Here is a 20419-nt window from a genome sequence, read left to right on the forward strand (position 1 = left end):
CACTTAATTCTTCCAGTTGTAAAAAAGCTGTAACTGCTTTTGTATCTTCTTTGACCATGTAAATATAATACTGTATAGTATAATAGCAAATTTTGAGTTTACTGTATATTGCATTGTAATTTCCATGGTAACATGTTTTTATTAGCTCTTTAATAAACCTATATACATAAACATCTGTGCTGAAAACATCATTTTAATCCAGTTCCACTTTCTCAATAAAACACAATCTTTGAGGCTTTACAAATAGTATTACATTTTATTAATATATTTTCATAAAACAAGTTTAAGACTGTATCAAAACTCAGTAAAAACATTAGATTTTTATCCATTTTTTCTTATGGTGATATCAGATATGAAATGTACATAATTCACATATTGTTGTGGTTTCTTTGTTCCCCATCATATTGAGATAATGCATTTTTTTGTGATAGGCAAGTAAATGTTCTTTTGTACCCTCACAAACTATAAATTCATTTTTTTTATGATTGTGATCATAAATCTAGACATACAATTAAAAAATAAAATTATTTCCCACTCTGGCCCCCCCTTTCCCGACTAACTTTACTGATAAAACACTAACATTATGGAGTTGTTTAATTTCACAGGCACACAATTATGTACATCCCCTTGTCCCCATGCCTCATCTGAACTGACAACAGGCAATGCACTAAACATAACAGTGCAACACCTAGAGGCAGAGCAGTGATGATACAGTACTCTAAGCCCACCCACCCCACACACCAATAAAACCAACTGAATATAAGACAGTGGATCCACCTCATTGACCATATTGCCAATATTACTCTCACCTTGCTGTGGACCACAGCATTTCATTGGCCCCTTCATATTGTTGTAGCAACCCCACAAGGTTTGCCTTGTGACCACAGACATCACCTTGGCAAGAGCAAAACCAGTCATCTCACAGGCAGGTTCAGTGGCACACATTAAGAAAAAAAAAGTCATTATTTGTTTTGTAACTTAATTAGGCTACATCTACAACAGGCGTGATCAGTGTAATGTCCTTTGTGATCAAGTACCAGAGGAATCTCAGTCATGTGGTGAGTTCAAGGATACAAAAAGAATTGTTTTCTCCTTATTGGACTACCACTTACTGTGTTCAATTCTGTGCAAGACACATAGTGCAAGGTTTAACAAGAATTTGCATAAGTGCAAGGTTTGCATGTTATTGTCAAGAGGGAGCAAAGCAAAGAAGAGAACAGAGAAAGATCAAAGTCTAAGATACAAACTGATTTTTGTGTAAATAAAGTGTTTCATGCTTTCAGTTTGGCTTTTTGTATTTCATTCCCCTCTAGAAATAACAGGTGCAAAATCTTAGTAAACCTAGCCAAAGGACAGATAAGAGTGATATAGAACTCATAAAGATTAACATTGTGAGGGAGAGCCTCAAGTCTGTTGTCATGGTGACATCTGCTCAAAGGCCCTGTAGGCTTCAGTCTTTCCTGCTTCTTTATTATTTTCTATACAATAGAAATAGTACATCATTGAAGATAAAACTGACTCTTCTTGGCAAAAACAGACAAAAAAGAATATGCAAGAAGTCAAAAGCAGATCTGAAGGAAAACAAAAAAAGAGTGTGTTCGAAATTACAAACTGTTCCCCATCCATTTGCCCTGTGCCAGTAGTAGAATTGTACGATTCAGTGTCTTATCCATTGTGGTCAAATATATGGGTATGGTTGCCTTGCGTCTACAAAGTCAAAGCCATTTCATTGAACACATGAAAAATTACTCCAGTAGTAGTTTTCAACAAGCAACCCTACATTGCACCTGCTTTCCAAACTGAAAGCTCCAGTGTGCGTTAGGGAGGCACATAGGGAGGTGGTGACCTGTACGCGGTCATGTTCTTAGGGCGAGAGCCTTTGCCCTCTATGGGGACAGTAAATGGTGGTGGGGGCTGGTAAGGAGGGGCATTAGGATCATCATCTTGATAAACGGAATACTCCTCCAGCAGATCCTGGTTAAGCAGGGTACTATGAGGGCCAGCCATGTTAGGGTATTCTGGAGGGGGAAGTGGGGGCTTTTCCTCTTGAAGGATAAGAGGGATGCTGGAGGACGGCGGTGACTTGGAATCATCTAACTCATCTGCAAATATTATGGGGACTCCTTTCTTGATGAATGTGGCCTGCTCCTCTATGGTCATCTTTCCTTTGCGTTTCTTGCGATAGCAGACCATAGCAATGATTCCGGCTATGAGCAACAGGGCTGCTACCACTACAGCAGGAATAACAGTGTGTAGGTAAACATCATCACTACTCCTACGACCTGTCCCAGGTGAGGGTGTAGCTGTAGGCAGAACAGGCGATGGCACCTCTCCTGGTGGAATGAACGTGTAGCTCTGACATTTATTTGTACCACGAATGGATATGTTAATGGGTTTGAATTCTGGCTCCATGGCTTTGATGAAGGCCAGTTTTGGTGTCCCTTGGGGATCAGAGATCCTGTTGCTGAGAACTGTGATCTGGTCCTTTGGACAAGGACTTTGCTGGAGACTGTTATTGGTCCATTCAACCACAATGGAGCCCCTAGTGATGCTTCTCAGGGTCACTGTGCTGCTGTTGCGATCACCAAGAGCATAAGCTAACTTTTTGGTCAAAAGAATCTTTTTATGAACATCATTGCTTAAAGTTTTGGGGTCACCATGGAAACGAGCAGCAAACACAACTGATGGTTTGTCATTAATAGACCAACGGTTGACTCGTACCTCAAAAGCATCCATGATGCTCCTTCCACCCTTATCAGTGGCCAACATGAAGTACTCATGTTTCCCTGCATGATGCTCCTCTGGAAGGCCGTACAAAAGTTGGATTGTGCTGTTGAATTGGATCCAAGATGTTTCATTCACTGCCTCTTTGGGGGTCTTCTTTAAAGTCAAACGTAGTTTATCAGTAGTACCATCCTCCCTGTCATAGAATGTATCAGGAGGGATCTTAACTTCAAAGTATGTGCCAACCCATGCATTCACCTGATCAATGGGGTTACGCATCTCTGGGGTTTGATTCAAGTCTGGAGCCAAAGAGAGAGGAGTGGTGCGTCTGGGCGGTTTAGCTGTGGTGGACTTGGGTTCCCGGGGAGCTGGAGTGGAAGATTTGGGTTTCTTGGGTTTCCTTGTGGCAGATGTTTTGGGTCTTTTGGTGGTGCTTGGTGGTGTTGGCACAGCAGTGGCCTCTACAAATGTAGGCCGGGTCATGGTTGGCTGGATAGGGATGGTGCTTGTAGTTCCTAGTACTCTTGTGGGTTGGGGAGGCCCAAAAACAGGTGTGTGGGCTATCTGATCTCTGACCCTCATTGTGGGCTTCACTGGAAGAGGCAAAGGTCCTCGGACAGGGGGAGCAGAGTTGTCTGTTGCTGGGGCAATAGAGGGTGAAGTTGGGGTGGGAACAACACGTATAGGGGGCTCTGGGTGGGTAGTTGGAGGAAGCAGGGAGGGCACTGGAGTAGGTGTGTTGTTCAACTGCCGTCTGACCCGTTTCACACCATGGGGCTTTTTGTTCACAATGTGCCAGCCAACCACTGGGTACCCTAGCCTAGCTGACATGTTCCCATCCTTTGCTGATGATTGGACACTGCTAATGTCAGGGATGCTACCCTGGTCAAGGGCACATCCAAGTTTCCATGACAGGAGGGCCCCATTCTCCACCACCTTCTTAGCATTCCCTGGTCCAGCCATGAAAGCAGACATGTCAAATAAGCGGTTGTTGACAACAGGTACCACCCTCATTTGCTCTAGGGGAACATGTGAGAATTTTCTCATAATGCCCAGTAAGTTGGCCCTCTGTTCAGCAACCATCTTCGTCAAGTCAGCATCCAGGATGACAGTGAGGACAGTTACAGGCTCCTCAGAGCCACACGTGAAGGGCTGGAGGCCACTGATGTCAGACTGTAGAGTGAGCAGGGCTGGTTCACTGTCTGCTCTTTCTTCTGGGTATACTTCAATAGAGAAGACCGTACTGGGGAACAATTGGCTGCCAGTCTTCTCAATTAACTCCTCTCCAGACACCAAGATATGATACACACCTTTATCCTGATCCAGCGCCAACCCTCTCAGAATGCAGCTTTCTTTGTCCCAATATAACCAGGAGGGTAAAGTCTCCTTTCCCATCTCAGTGAGCTGCAGGATGAGAAACCATAATCACAATTATTGTTTTATACTACAGAAGTACTTTTGAGATACAACTTTCATACAGCAAGGCAAAACTCATTACTAACTTTCATTAAGTGATCATATCAAAAATAATTACAAATGATCATGAAAAGTTACGAGGACCAAAGTGATGGCTGAAAACTATTAATTCTGACTAGGAGCTTACATTGTATAACGATATAAGACAGAGAAAAGTAAGTACATCTTTGTGGGAACATCGAGGAGATATTCTCCGTGTCATGTTGAACAAGTTGCCAGTGAAACAGGAAGTTGAAAAACCACTGAGATGAATGCCAAACTTTCAGAGGTAGAGGGAGAAGGTAAAAGCAGAAATGGTTTCACTATCTCCCCCCTCCCAACCACCCTCCCAGTTCCATTCAGTTTACAAAATCTTGCCAAATATGAAAAGGAAGCAGAGTGAGCTCCTATTCATAATAACAACTATGTGAGTCATCACTCTTCATTTTGAGTTATTACTGTATGACAGGATATCATTCTGCATCACCACTTGGGCCAATAATAATCATCTCATCTCATTCATAAGTTTGACTGGAACAAATTGCACCACAGTCAGCTTCAATCAGCAGTGATACAGTGATCAAAAATGAAGGAATAAATACTATACTGAATTATCTATCTCTACAACGATAAAAAAAAATATTTTGCTCCATTTGGCCACTGTAGTCCCTGTAGGGGAAAACAGGTAGTGAATGTTTTTAGTAAGTTTATATAACTGCACACATCTTCAGTGATTAGTTATTCTTTCTATAGAGTCAACTATACTTTTATTATACACTTGTATGTATATCTAAGTACAGCTAAGACCAAAATACAGTATTTTTCAATGTCATTATAATTCAGTTCTCTGCAAAATAATGTTTTAAACCTTGTACTGTAACAAAATTAGGTTCAGCCTTCGGCTTTTTTAGTCAGCATTAACATCCAGATTAAGGAGGAATACATTTTAGACTTTATGTAAACCCTGAAGCTAGTACTCACAAATAAAACCACCACCCAAATGAAAAAGAAAAAAAAATGACCTTCAGTCTATCGGTACAACAACAAAGTCCTCCCATACCCCTTTGTTATTCTGAGTCTCTTTTTTTTAAACACAAATACGGACTGATTAATTCTGACCCCATTAAATTTATGTTAAATAATTTACATGAAATTATTTGTAAATACCAACACATTATTATTAGATTATGAGGGATTCAATATTACATGCCAAATATTTCCCACAGAAGATCCACAATGGATTTATCAAAATATTGAGTGTACAGTGTACTTACATGTATATTACAGCTTGCATTGGCAGGTCCTGGGGGAACCTTCAACTGGAACACCTGGCCCACGATTGCAGAGGAGTCAGGTATGCCAGTGTGCACTCCCCCATTCTTTGTAGAGGAATCTGGGATGGCTGTAGGCGGCCCTTCACCGACTGAAGATGCAGCAGCCTGGAGCTCAGAGAGTACAGAGGACTGCATGGAAGCTTCTAGTTCCACAGATATCATCTCCACCAGTGTCTCTTGCTGTTCTGGCACTGTACCCTGGGCCATGGTCACCAGAAGCCCTATTACCAGAGGGATAGTCCTGCCCGAAAGAAGCCTGCTCCTCCCAGCATCCCCACAGCTCATGTCTCTCCTTTTATAGTGCATAGCAATAGGCCTTTGGGCTGCCCAACGGATGTCTATGAACAACTGAGGAGGCCACATGCACTGAAGTCAGTCTGATGATATGTTTGTGGGTCAGATTCCCTAGTTATTGGTGACGCTCACAGATGTGGTGGTTTTTCTTTGTTGTCCTCTGTGATCCATGAAGAGATCTTTAGCAGACTGTTAGACAGCCATACCAGCCCGCTATATGAGAGAAAAAAAAAAAAAAAAAAAAAAACGAGTGACAAGAGAAAAAGAAAAAAACATCAGTACAACAGTACATCAGTATCTTTGCTTTCACAGTAAAGTTCCTGCTCATAACAATTCATACTCACTGATCAACAGATCTACTCGCAAAACTACCAACATAATTTGTATATTGCAAACTATGTTGGTAGCATGAAAGAATACTGTTAGTTAGTTTGAAAAGCAGATAGTACTGTAGTACCCTACATCCTTCAGTGATGACACAAATCAACAATGATTTATAACTTCTCAATTTTTGATATGAGAATTAATGCTGAAATTTAAATTTATGGCTCACTAGATGGTAAACTACTCAGTGTCTATTACACATGGAGCAATGAATGAGTGGATAACAGTGATCATAATATTTGTCTTCCCACTACAATTAATAACTGAAGCAATATTGGGAATGATTAAATCACTGCCCAAAACGCATGCAATTCATTTAACGAAGGAATTAAATTTTACCAAATCGCAGGGGGTTATCTTAATTTTCTATTTACATTTTACATTTAAATTTTCAAAAATATCAAAGTGTAAACATTGCTTTAAAAATAACAACACAATATCCTGCTAATCTTTACCTCTCTGTCATTGTATTTTGAGTAATAGCCATTCTCATGAGATGTATGAGTGTCAAAGGTTGTTTGTCTAGGTTGTAAGTTTTAATTAGGTACCCTGAGGGTTGGAATTAGAGCCTCCATTGTGCTGACCCAGCCAACCCCAATCCTGTAGCACTCACAAACTGGCAGAGGAGGGTCAGCCAATTGCCTGGAATCCTAATGCCTGACTGGCACAAGGTTATGACGTCAACTTATACAATCCAAAATATTGCCAGAAGACTTCTTACAGAGGGTCTTAGCGCAACACGTTTCAATCATCGGACAACCCTCTGGTCTAGAAACTACACTATGTTATCAGTCATTATATACAAGACCAATCCCTATAACAAGTTTTATGCTGTTTGAACTAACCCTGCAATATTCAGATGACTAATGCAAGGAATGGCCCATAAAAGAGGGCTGCACTGCAATGGGACAGGGATCTCACAGTACACAAGACACAAATCAAAATATACATGTGTTTACCCAAATATAGGCAGTAACAGATGCTCAGCCTCACCGTTTTGGGATAAGATATAAAATTAAACAAACACAATAAAAGGCAGTTTAGTTCTCTCACTCATCTACTCACTTTTTCTTCTCACTTGCTCTCTTTTAAGACAAATCAGACAATCGACTACACATTTTGTTTAAACCTGAATAACATTAGAAAAGAATTACCATTCCAATCTAAATCCTAACAATAAAACTATCACTGCTGCTCTGACATGTGATATTCAAACATCTGGTTTGAATCCGTTCCTAAAGGAAATTACATAAAGTATCTGAGAAACTGGGATAACACCATAATGTTTCTGTTCACTTTTACTTCTTACTGTCTGAAACTGTTTTTGAAACCTTTAAACCCATTTCATAAAACTTGTTTGCAATTTATATATTCTAACAGTGGCTTATTAAACACATGAGTGCCTGTATTTTCCCTGCTGAATGAGGCAGAAAGGTTTTCAATAGCAAACATTGTTGCAGGTGGCAGTGATCAGAATCTCTGGGAACTAGCAGTAAATCCTGCAGATTCTGTGTAGACCTCTATTCAGTAGTTCAGATTGGTGTCAAAGCAAAAACAAATAAAAGTGATCAGAACAACCTTAAACCCTTGACTCCTTTTAGGATTTTCAGAACCTTTAACTATAACAACAAAGCATCAGTTCCCATATCATGTTGCAAAGGACAAGAATGAAGGGAATACATTTTCTGAAAGGCTTACAAGTCATTAGATTCAGACATCATGAGTGGAAATTTTGTCCAAGCTTAAATCATATGGGACTGACAAAAATATTTAACAACACAGCCTTATGTATATGTATGTGGCCTTTACAATTGAAACTTTGCAAAACACATAATGAATGTTCCGTCACTTTATTTTTGAAATGTTCAAAGCCACTGACAAACAAAAGCCTATATTACTATGAACTGTGTAGCTGAAATTATCTCTGACCTTTCTGACGAACCATAATCCAGCCTTCTCTTAACCTGATAAAAAAAATTCTACCACAAACAGATACTTTTGACACTTTGGTTTCTATGGATTACTCCATCTCCTTCACTCCTTTTTTACAATAACTGCCCATAATATTCAAATCTGATCATACAATTGTAAGGAGCTAGTAGCTCTATAGTAGCACACAGCTCGACCAGTGCTATTGACACAGGCCAACCCACTGCTTTTGCATTTAAAAAATGTATGATTCATCACTGGACAAAAACCTATATCCGAAGGCAGCAACAGTTTGTCATTTGTTTGCTGGGAAAATCTATTGTGTCAGTAGATCATCTAGTGTTAGTGACTAACACAAACATGTAGGCTACTGTATGCAAGACAAAACAACAGTAACTATATGTTGTGTAACCTGTGTATTCTACTTTCAGAATAAATGATGATGATTTGCATCTATTGCAAGTATCTAGTGTGGTGTTTCTGACAGACAGCCAGATGGGAAAACTATAACATACATTCAGTCCTCATCCACAGGGATCCTGTACCCTCCACCATCCTGCATGTAGTTTGAAATGTATGTGTAAGTATTTCAAAAATATCAAATTAAGAAAAAGCAATTGGAAACAACAGTGAAAAAGCAGTGACACAATGGTTACAGAGAATACTGAGTCACGTCTCACCTCAACCATTAACCAGGTTGAGACATGCATCTTATCTAGGATCTCCATCTACTGAGTCACTTCAGTGGGATTTACATCCCATGACCCTCTCCCCCTGTGCAGCCCCCATTTGACTCTGGAAATCCTAGACAAATGAAAAACACTCAGCATTCTCTTTAAGACATGGTCATACAAGAATACTTAAAGGGTGAATGTTCAATGGTCTACAATATGTCAGATGAGAGTAAAGACAAAACGTATTGCCTGATTCATCCATCCATTTGTGTTTATATGTAAAACACAGACATTAACATGAAAATAGGTTTTGCCCATAAGCTTAATTTAATTAAGATATGAGTATTACACCTCACCTCAGGCTGTTGCCACACAGAGACACACACACACACACACACACACACACACACACACACACACACACACACACACACACACTCACACTCACACTCACTCACACACACAAAAACATCTGAGCATCAAAGTAAGCGCTTCACATTGTGGCCTAGATTCTATCACTTTCTCATTTCACACTGTGTGAGTAATTCAGAATCCAATTCAAACAACATCTCATTAAGAAATATGAAACGTTTTAATATGCTGATTTGTAGTGTTTCAACACGCCGTTCAAATGAGCAACAAACCATAATAAAATGAAACGTGCATAATTGGATGCGTTTGAGATGAGTAAACCTTAACAGTAACAAAGATATGTCATTTTAAGAAAAAACAGACAATCAAAACATGGCTTAACCCTTAACAAAATAGCAAAATGAAGCCATGTTGCCTGTAGTTGAGAGGATTGACCTTAAAAACTTGGATAAAACTTCAGGTTACTTCACTACAATGACTGCCTGTAAAATAGTCCACAAACAAAGCACAAAGTCTATTTTTAAAAAACAACTTGCCTCAATGAAATTTCACAATGCTCAAAGAGGGAATAATTGTGACTCATTGTTACGATCATGATAATTTCTTAATGACAGAACTGGGGCCAAGCTATATGGCACCCTTGCTCAAACATTTAAGAAATATAGTTTCAAAATCCCCAGTGTTAAACCACAGCTCATATAAAAATGTTAATTTGAATATATATTGGGGAATTGAGTATGACACAATTTGTTCATTTTCCAACAGTATGTACACTTAACTTATTAAACCCTCATTGTTTCTGTGACAGGCCATTTTTATACATAGTAAACAATAGACTGATAGAGGCTTGAGTGTGGGTGATTTCTGCCCATTTCACACTGAGGCCTACCCTACTAGGGGGACGAAACCGTTTACAACCACAGTGTCCACGTCGTCTGCAGTTCAACAGTAGTTAAAACTTGAAAACCATCAAAAATAATTAGGGCTCTGATGCACAGTGGCACTCAGGGCCAATTGAATTGACGTACCACATCCAGCAGCCTCCAGATAGTGCATGAGCTGAATAACAAACATATCCACAAGACAAGCTTGCTTCGCAATTGGATGTTTCCCTTGTGTTGCCCTCTGCACTGTTCAACAAAGTAATGAAATATGTGGAGAGAAAACACAAAATCGGCCTTGGCTGAGTGAAAATCTAACCTGGCATGATGACCTGAGAGCAAACTCATTTCACGCTACAGGAAAACTACTGTATGTTGTCAAAACCCAGTGTAGAAGTCAACAAATCATTTTGTGGCCGTTTTTATGAATTCAGAAATATCTTAAGTATGAAACAAGAGTGAAGTTTCAAGTGTAAAACATTGGCAACGCTATATTACTGTTCTGTAAAGCTTCCCAGCAAGTAACACTTTTGTCTGAAAATTAGCTGCTGTTGTGATGTATCAGCTGATTTTCGTAATTTATGTAAACTGACTGACAGATTCTACTGCTAATGATTGTGATGTTACTTGCCACACATGTTCCAGTTCGTTATATGATAAGGTTAAAGCAAAGCTACTGGAACTACTGCAACGTTAAACACGTTAGGAAATTCACGCTAATATCAAGTTGGGTTAAACCAGCCTCTTCCAATGTAACATCAGCACCAATAAAGACCCTGTGGTTGATGACAACAGATGTCGTTTCGGAAGTGTGATTCAACAATACACAGAAACTGCTAACACAACAAAATGTTTCTGGATGGACAGAAATTGTGTCCCAGTAGCTAGTCTGCTAGCCAGTTAGTCTTACTGCTAAAAAACGTTAGCTACCGGGCCCGTTTCAGTTGCCCCCGTTTCTACTGGACTCGGCAGACGAGGCCTTTGTAAATGATAACGCCACCTACGACGTTCAACCTTGATAAATCATTTAGCAGCCCACACTACTTCAAATATGTCTTTAATGGGGTATATTGTCCCAAAATCTGCGCAAAAATGTAAAACAGCAAACGCAGTAAGCGGCTGCGTTGAGTGCTAACCTGCATCTGCCCATCGCTAGCGCAGAGGTGCACCTGTTTTATTCTAGGCGGAAAACAAGGAGCGAGCTGCTGCTGCTGCTGCTGTAGAAACCACCGCACAAATGCCCAGTTCTCTCAGATTACTGCAGCTGACGTTAGCTCAGACATGCTGCACTATTGATACTGTTAATAACAAAAGCCTGCTTCTGCGCTATAACCTCCACAAGGCAGCGTTAACGTGAGCCAGCTCCATAACTTCCAAACGTGGAACACCAAAGTCGAGTAAGAACAAACGGGCTGAGCCGTGATAGCCACCAAGCAGGGCTAACTTACAAGCTAACGTCAAGAGTGAATGCTGATAACAAATGTAGCTGGTAACCCGTCCTGTCGGTGGACGGGAGTCTATGCCAATTCTGTAAATGAGCCGAGTTAACAAAGGTGACGAGGATGGCATTTCTAATGATGCTGGTACTAAAACAGCGACAGAACACAAAATTCAAACTGACCTTGTTAACGAGCTAACGTTAGCTAACTCGCGCCGTAATGTCTCCTCTTCTACCCGGAGAGCGCCGCGGAGACTTCCAAAACGCCATTAAACATGCGCTTTCCTTCAACGCCACAAATGGATATCTAGCATTTAGTAAAGAGGGTATCTGAACACAGTCAAGAGAGACGATATTTCTACTGTTTGATAAGTCTACAGCTACTTCACTGTTCTGTATTGTAATTCTGTCGGCAGCTACCCCTCCCTTGCTGCCTCTGTCCTCCTCACAGACAGGTCTACAAGTTGAGGCCGATCGTGTGTACCAGCATGACTCCGCCTCCCCTTTATTTGTAGACATGCAGGTGAAAGGATAAACTGGTGAGTGTTTATTAGCGCTCTACTGATAATCACGCATTTCACATACTTAATATCCTAACTTTGAGTGAGGCATTTACTTCATCTTGAACTGAGTCAAGTGAAAGCAAGTAGGCTAGAGAGATGGAAGGTAAAGGCTGGAGGACCCTTTGTCTGCAAAGCTACTCACTGGTAAACAGGTAATTCATTTTGTATAGATGTATTTGGTGAGGAAAATTCTACCTTAGGTTCCCCTTATACCTTCCAACAATGTAACAGCTTCATCAAATGTCTGAGAACATTCAACACCATTTAGTAACAGTAGTGTGAGGCATTTGTATATTATACACTTACAACTTTAATGCTATAATGTATTCATTTTCAGGGTGTAAGAATATAACTGCATTTTTCTTGTGGGAAAGTTGCCCTGGGCATCTTTGTTTTATGTAGGACAGAATGTTGGTCCTTTATTCATATTAAGAGGACTAAACAAACACGCAGACAATAGAATACAGAGAAATAGAAATAGAGAAATAGGACTATTTAATATCCTTGATTCCTCCTCCTGTGATTTTGCATAGCAACTATCAGTGAACAGACATGAGCAGGACCTTTCATGGCTTTATATCCTGCCATGCATGCAGATTTTAATGTTTGTGTTTTTTATAATACAAGCATTAAATTAAATGTAAATTCATTTACTATTTGTAAGCATGCAGTACAAATATTTTCTCCCACAGATATAATCATGACTTATCACATTTGACAATTTAAAGTTGGTAGTTGTTTCTTAAGTGCCGACCTTTCTCAAAGGACAGTTTAATAAAATCCATTTTATTTCATTTAAATGTCAGGTTTTTATTGAGCCCTTTGTCGCAAGTATATCTCAAAGGACTTTACAGAGAATGAGCCTACTTTGATCTAACAAAAAAATCAGCACAGAATAAAATGATGCAGGATGGCATGCCACAAAGGGAATTGTACAAAGCACAGGATACACAATAGTGTGTTTGATAGACAAATGATGTAAAGTTATCCTGTGACCTAACCTCATAGCCTTAACTGCAATCCAAATGTACAAACTTAGACCATCAGTGAAGACAAGTATCTATCTGCAGAGCCTGTGTTGTTTTTCAGAAAATGTATCTCAATGATGAATGTTAGAAACACCAGTAATTCCACCTGTATTAATGTACTGTCATGGCTGTACCATTATAAGTAACAAAAGTTAAATACACTCCTGAAAGGATCTTTCTGATTCTGTTTTTGTGCCTCATAGCATCTTCCATGGAGTTTATCATAACAGACTTAGACTGTACATGCTACCATACTCATGTTTTATAAAATCAAAAACTAGTCACACAGTTCAAATGAGACTATTCATGGTCTAAAGGTTATATTTGTCCAAAGAAGGGTGTTGAAATGAGTAACAACAGACATGACTTATTTTCTGTTTGTACAGGTGTCAGTATTTGCGCATTCTTATCTTCAAAACATTGCTATGCTCCCACCCCCCCAAAACCCCATAACTATATTCAAGTTTCTTTGTCAAAACAAAAGTGTTATGTTGATTTTAGTATCAATATTTATAATGTCACAGTGAAAATCAAACTTCAGGGAATTCAAACATCCACTAGCTGAAGGTAATATTGTCATCAAGTGTTTGTTCATGGTGGGAACTGTTGGGATTTGCTCTATAATAATGTAAGATCTTGACCTTATTCTGTAAAGTGCCTTCAGAAAATGTATGTTATGATTTGGCGCTATATAAATGCAATTGAACTGAACTGAAAATGTAATTATTGTGGGATTTAATTGACAAGGTGTGCTGGGCAGTTTAGCACAGAAGTCTTATCATACAACCATGTTGCACACAGTTTGCAGTAATTTGGGATTGCGTCTGTGCATTTGGTCTCAGAGAAACACTTGACTGCTGGAAGGGAACTGTGATTGTGGTCACAAGATGCAAGCATGAGGTTGTTTAAAGGTTCAAGGGTTCAAACGTCCAAGGATGACGTGCTGTCAGGTGAAGCATTTAGTCAATGTCCAATCCATGTTCTAATTTTATATTAAAGGGGCTATATGTAAGTTTTCTCTGTTGCCAAACGTAGTTTCTTGCTGGGAGTGGGTGGTAGTGATTGTTGCATTTACAATACAAGAGGTTATAATACGCCTTCAGAGCAGCACTGTGTCTTCATGGCAGACTGAAGGGTAGAGTGCATGGCTATTGGAAAGTGGCGAGACGCGCTGGATCTAGCTGGTTAGCATGCTTACTTCAGTTGAAGAAAAAATATGATAGACAAGAGTTAACATTAGTGTTGTTTTCTACAGCTGGAGACAAATCTTGGCAAGTAAAGGAATGAAGTTTGATGCTGAGCTCGCAACGCTGGCTATGTAACAGTAGCAAACCTTAGCAGTAGCTCCTTTAACTCCTCAGCAAAAATATTAAATAAAATGTAATGTTGTTTCTTACTTGCAAATGAAAAGTCAGTATTGGTTTGTGGATCTGTGTGCAGACATTAAAACCACTTCTTGCTCTCCAGCATTATGCACTGCAAAGGATTCCTTGAGATTACTTTTCTTCACCTTGGCGACTTCCTACCTTTTCCTTTTAAAGTGGAACAGATACATGCAAAGAAGAAATTTCTTTGTTGAGATCTCTTTGAGTTCATATGAATGACTGGTTACATTAGCCTGCATTATTATGGTTTTTAAATAGGGCATGAGCTCTATTGGGAACAATACTTGAAAGAGGAAAGAAAAGTTTAAAGAAAGAGGAACATCTCCCAGACTGGCAGGAAGTGTTGTAGAGGAGGAAGTAGCACAGTAAAAAAAAAAAAAAAAAAAAAAAAACTCAACACGAAACAACAATCATAGATGTCATTATAGTGTCAAATAAAACTGCAAAATACAACAGTGGAAATGGATGTTTTTATCATTCGCTTTGCCAACAAATGATTAGCTGTCTTTTACATCACTGAAAATATTTGCGTGAAATATGTGGTGTCATTTACGTTACGCCATCTTCATACATTATCATAAACTATAAACTGTGTGAATATCTTGGAGAAAAATTGACTTGATGTTCATGGCAACAAAGAAAGTGCCTTTATATACTAATAAATCCCTTGGCAAGTATGATTAGGATTTTAAGATAGAGAACCAGAGCCTGTCTGTAATAGTTCATAGACCTGTCAGTCATCTGAATCCCCCTGACTCTTTGTTCACCCCTGCAAGGCGACAGTATGAAAAAAGGCGCATGCATGTAGTGGCTGCATGCAGACTTGAGAGAATAGATTGAGTATCTAAAGTAATGCTCTAATCTAAGTGAGCACAGGTGATAAAATTCTTTCAGAATTTATATGTAAAAAAAATGTATTATCTCATACGTAAATGTTCCATGGATTCATTTTTTAAGTCACAGATTGCATTTACACATTACACAACAGATTCAGAGAAATGAGAATCTTTTTTTGTGATTGTGTTACACCTCTCAGTTGTCTTTAAATCTAATGAATACATCATCAGCACAGACATAATGTGTAAATTGTATCAATGTCAGAGAGACGAATACACACATTTCCTCGCAGTTGCTGTTCTCACATTCTATTGTTTACACTTGAGGCATATTGTGGATGAGGGATTTACATTGCAAACGCATCACCCAGCTCTGATTTTGCCAAAAGACACATACACAAAAACACCTGCAGGTCTACTAGACCATGATAGCCCCACCACAGAGAGGCTTTCATGTGATTGCACATATCAATCTGACTCTTGATGTGTGGGCACAGAGCGAGAAAGAGAGCGGATTAGGAATCAGCTGACTCCCCACATTTTCTTCCAAGTGACTTATTAGAAGGGTTATTCTGAGCAGACTGTTGGACCGCTGAGGGGTTTGGCTGAGTAGTAAGACCCTCAATTGAGCCAATCTCCCCTCTCTCTCAACGGTAGATTACTTCAGACAGCCCTTCTCAGCTTAAATCAATAACAAATGGAAAGACCCTTTCTGCTTTTTATATGTTCACAGAGTGTTCTCTCTTTTTCAACACAATTATTGTCACAGTCACAATTTAAAATATCTGCCCTGTAATAGTTTTTTGGATCTCACATGAAAAGATAACAGGCTGGTGTTTTTCAGGAGTATTTGATCAAGATCAGTGTTGTAACACTTTAAAGCATGTGTCAGGGACACACCATTTACCTGTTAGAGGTTTTGTTTTTGGTCTGCAGTGGGTGTCTGCTTGTGCCGTCACTTGTTATGTTGAGCTGATAATAGAACAGGAAGGAGGAGGATTTCCTTTCAGCACAGCGCCTAGACCAGAGTGCTGTTCCCATTTGTGCCTGCCCCCTGGTTATCTCTTCTTGCTGCTCAGCACAAATAAGGTTTTCCAAGAGCTACCATCATCACTCCAACATGTTTACACTGAAATAGTTTGTTAATAAGCCTCTGCTCTCTGATATCATCCTCTTTATGTCAAAAAACAAAAAAAAACTAATTATTTTCCAAATATTATGTCTTATTGAAATGCGAATTGTGACTTGTTTGTCTTGTCATATTTACATGTATCTCAATGTAATTTAACCCCATTCAAGTCTAGCTGAGGCAATTTAGCTGATAATTCGCAAATTACCCTACGTAATTAATCCACCATCAGAGACTCCGAAGGCAATTACAGGGGATTGGTCATTAGCAGCTCCGTACGTCCGACCACTAGCAGATCAGGATACTCCATTACAGGGTAAACATGCAACTCTCAGTGAGGCCTCATGCTAAATGGAATCCGAGGAAAAGCCCCTAATGGCTTTTGTAACTGGGGTAACAGTTTTGTTATCAGAGACAAATGATGCTTAATGACTCTGAAACACATCAAGAGGACATCAGCAAATACAGAAATCAGCAAATGGCGTGGCCACAGGATGACCCCAATAAGGAGCAGAAATCAAATCAAAACCCCAATGACTGAATAGCCCCTCAAAAGCCCCCAAATGTGTTCTGCAACTCTTTAGCATTTACCTGAAATACCTGTAATCCAATCCAGTGGTGCAGTAACATGATTATACAGTCTTAAACAGGACTCTTAATGACTCTTTTACACATTATAACTACAATGCCATATTCACCCACCAGTCCTCATCTTTTCCTTATTTGGACTAGTTTGGTAACTAAAGTCTAACAGCTATGACCTTCGAAACATTTTCGTTTAGATTAGTCAAAGGAAGTTTAGTCAGCCTCAGCTTCACTTTATGCCAATTAGCAATTAGCATGCTAACATGCAAAACTAAGATGGTGAACATGGTAAACATCATACCTGCTTTATATTGTATCAATAGCATGTTAGCATGCTGGTTTAGCTCAAAGCACTACTGTGCCTGAATACAAGCTCACAGAGCTGCCACACTAAAAGTGTACAGCTAACTTTTAGTTTTGTTGTTTCATATAGTCTCTCTAGGTAACCTTAGATGTCAGATTTACCTATGGTATGTAGCCTATATATCTTGGAGCGTACAACCCCTGCACAAAGTGATGAGCCTGTGCGGTGTAACCTGACTCTGTGTCCTCTCCTGTTACCTCTCTGGTCTAGATAATCATCACCTTCCTGTGTTTTCTGTCCTCAGCGGGCTAAGAGATTTATTAACTAGCAAGAACATGTAAGGTCTCAGGAATTTGCTCCAGTTTTGTCCATTGGACCTGACGGTGACTGGCACTCATGCCTAACGTGGCAGGCAGCTTTGTCTCAGTAAGTCTGCGTGGGATGCCAAGTGTGTGGTGCAGCACTCCTGGTTGATAACTGGCTGAGGCCCTGGGCTTAGGGAAGATGGAAATGGGGAGAAAGTGAGGAAACCCTACATCGGGTCCCAGGTGTGCACTTAACGCCACCTATCAAATCCGGCCCGGGGTGAGGTACTAGACTACAAGCCAGATCAAATCATGAGTCAGAGCTGGAGGATGCATTTCAGCCTGCCTTATTGCCTGGCTAGTCGCATGGTAACAGCGCAGACTGAGAAGAAATGAGTCAGTGGCTACCGGAATCACAGCCACACATACATCCAGGTGATATGTGGGCTTGAACCTAGACTCTGTGGTATATCAATCATAATCCCATGTTAATGTCATACCCATGATCAGAGATAAGAGAAAAAAAACAAACAAACAGCAGAGTTCAAGGAGAAGGAATGGCAGTGTCTGAAGCTGTCTATTATGTGGCTCCCCATATCCACCCACTGCTTGGTCCAAGGCTGCCTGTGCTGCTTAGCTCTCGCACAGGAACTCTCTGTGATACAGCAAAGCTCTCAGTGCAGGGAGCGTGGTGCTGATGCCAAAGTCCTGTTATCCAAATCCGTCGGCACTGTCTCATTTAACAGATAAGAGGCTAATCTACAGGGTGGGCAGGAGATAGACCTCCAAATACAAGGCCTCTCTTGTCGCTCGCTCACCATTCTCCACATTCCTGGATTCTGTATAGGCATGTGCAGACAAATAAAACCTTCAGGATATTTTTCCTTTATCCCCCCAGACTCAGACATGATGTTATAGGATGTAAATCCCAATGTATTTGTTCTATTTATCTGCCTAAATTGTTTTTACTCTTTCAGATGTAAATCACAGCCATCAATAGACCTCCTGTTTTTATTATGTAACATAGTAAGCAAATACTCATAGTTCCAAGCAGAACGACAAGGCTTTTATATTTGTACAATTAATCAGTGTCCAACATGAAAATGTTGGTAGTTTTAAACCCTCAAGTCCGTGGGCTTGTGAATAGGCAGCCACCAGGCTTCTCTCCATTATCAAGTTTGTTTTTGAGCAAGATTCTTCTAATGGCCAAGGCAATACTCTTCACTATCAGCACCAAAAGAATATTTTGTACTTTGAGAAATATCAACATCTTTTTTTAAAGATGAATAAAAGTAAGAAAATGTTCTCAAATGTTAAATACAAGACACTGTGCATTGTTTCCTAAGTAAAATGAATAAACAATGGTTTCAATAATTAAAGCCCAGGGAACAGAAACAGGCACGACCTGGCACGCTAACCAGTCTCTAATAGAGTGTTTCTTGTAAATAGTTTTTGTCCTTTTGTTGGCATAGTTACAAACATTTCAGCCTTTATCCCTCATGTCTGGCCTTTATAACTGCAAATCATGTGCTCTGATGTAGGCCTGACATCAGAGAAAATGCTTGGAAATGAGGAGTTCATTATTAATTTGCTGCTGAAGTGTGGTGGATCTTATGCTATTTGAAGTGCTAAATACATCCATAATTAAATATTGGTATGTCAGCAAACACAGGCTCCATGGTTCAACCACATACTTTCACTATTCACCAAAGTTGCAAGAGCTTCAGAATAGTTGGTGTTGCCACACTATCGTGGAATGGTGTACAAGTACATTATTGTGCTCCGCCAAGATCTCATTACCTGTTTCCCCACCTCAGTGCATTTTCAAGATCAAAAGCTGTTTGAAGGTACTCTTCATACCTGAAACATGAGACTCAGCAGATAGCCCAGTCTCTGAAGTTGCAGTCAAGAGCTCTGATGGAGTCCTGGGACAGGAAATTATGTTAAAGGTTTATTTCACACTTTTCTGTTAAAAAGTGAAGTTTCAAGATTTACAATATACAGTCTGCTCAGGTTTGTCAATAGTATTCAGGTAGTTTGAAGGACTTTAATAATGCAGAATTAAAATTAATTATTATGTCTTCACATTCTTATTTTCTAATTTTTAATTTCTGTTTAAGCAGTTTTAAGTTCTTGTTCCCTTTTTCACACCTCTTTGAAATGAAAGCCAGAACTTCCCACACTTTTCACCATACTTATCGGATCGAGTTGCTGCCTACAGGCTGTTTCCAGCCACAACACTAGAAACCATACCGTCATAATGTTTCCTACATTGCATATTTGTGCACCTGCGGATGACACAGTATCCTCTGGCCTCTTCGAGACATAGCCTGGAGCAGCACTTCCTCTCACATCTGCCATGATCTCATCTACAGTTCTTTTTTTTTTCCAGGCACTGATTTAAGGGGACTTCAACCCAGCATATTGACTGTGTCTTGTTATTGAGACATATCCAGTTCTTTGTAAAAATGCAGAAGAGGTCTTGCATGAAATCTACATTTTTTAAGCAGTTCAGTTAAAACTGGTACACGGTTTTGAACAAAGCTTCATTTATCTGGGTGCAGGAGGAGACTCATTATTATTAAATGAAAGAAAAATGTAGTAATGATCTTTCTCTTCTATAAAAGGAAAGAGAATGTTACAGAAAGTCTTGCATCCACAAGGGTCTAAAATAGTGCTTTTTAAAGTCCTATCTTTAGGTTCAAATGAAGATAGATTTCTTTTAGCATAAGTGGTATAGTGTACTGTTCGGTTTTGAAAAAAGGACAAAGGATGTCTTAGACATAACACTTAAAAACA

General features: G+C 39.6%; 1 protein-coding gene across 1 annotated transcript; it reads right to left on the reverse strand.

The window, feature by feature from the left end:
* Positions 1–242: 242 nt before the first annotated feature.
* On the reverse strand, positions 243–11942 carry LOC130174856 (dystroglycan 1-like). Its single transcript, XM_056385087.1, has 3 exons — positions 11669–11942; positions 5454–6020; positions 243–4128 (listed from the first exon to the last, which is right to left on the reverse strand). Exons 2-3 carry the CDS (start codon positions 5874–5876, stop codon positions 1819–1821), a joined length of 2733 nt encoding a protein of 910 aa, XP_056241062.1. The 5' UTR covers positions 5877–6020; positions 11669–11942; the 3' UTR covers positions 243–1818.
* Between the last annotated feature and the right edge of the window lie 8477 nt (positions 11943–20419).

Source organism: Seriola aureovittata, chromosome 9 (assembly GCF_021018895.1).
Source record: "Seriola aureovittata isolate HTS-2021-v1 ecotype China chromosome 9, ASM2101889v1, whole genome shotgun sequence".
NCBI lineage: Eukaryota > Metazoa > Chordata > Actinopteri > Carangiformes > Carangidae > Seriola > Seriola aureovittata.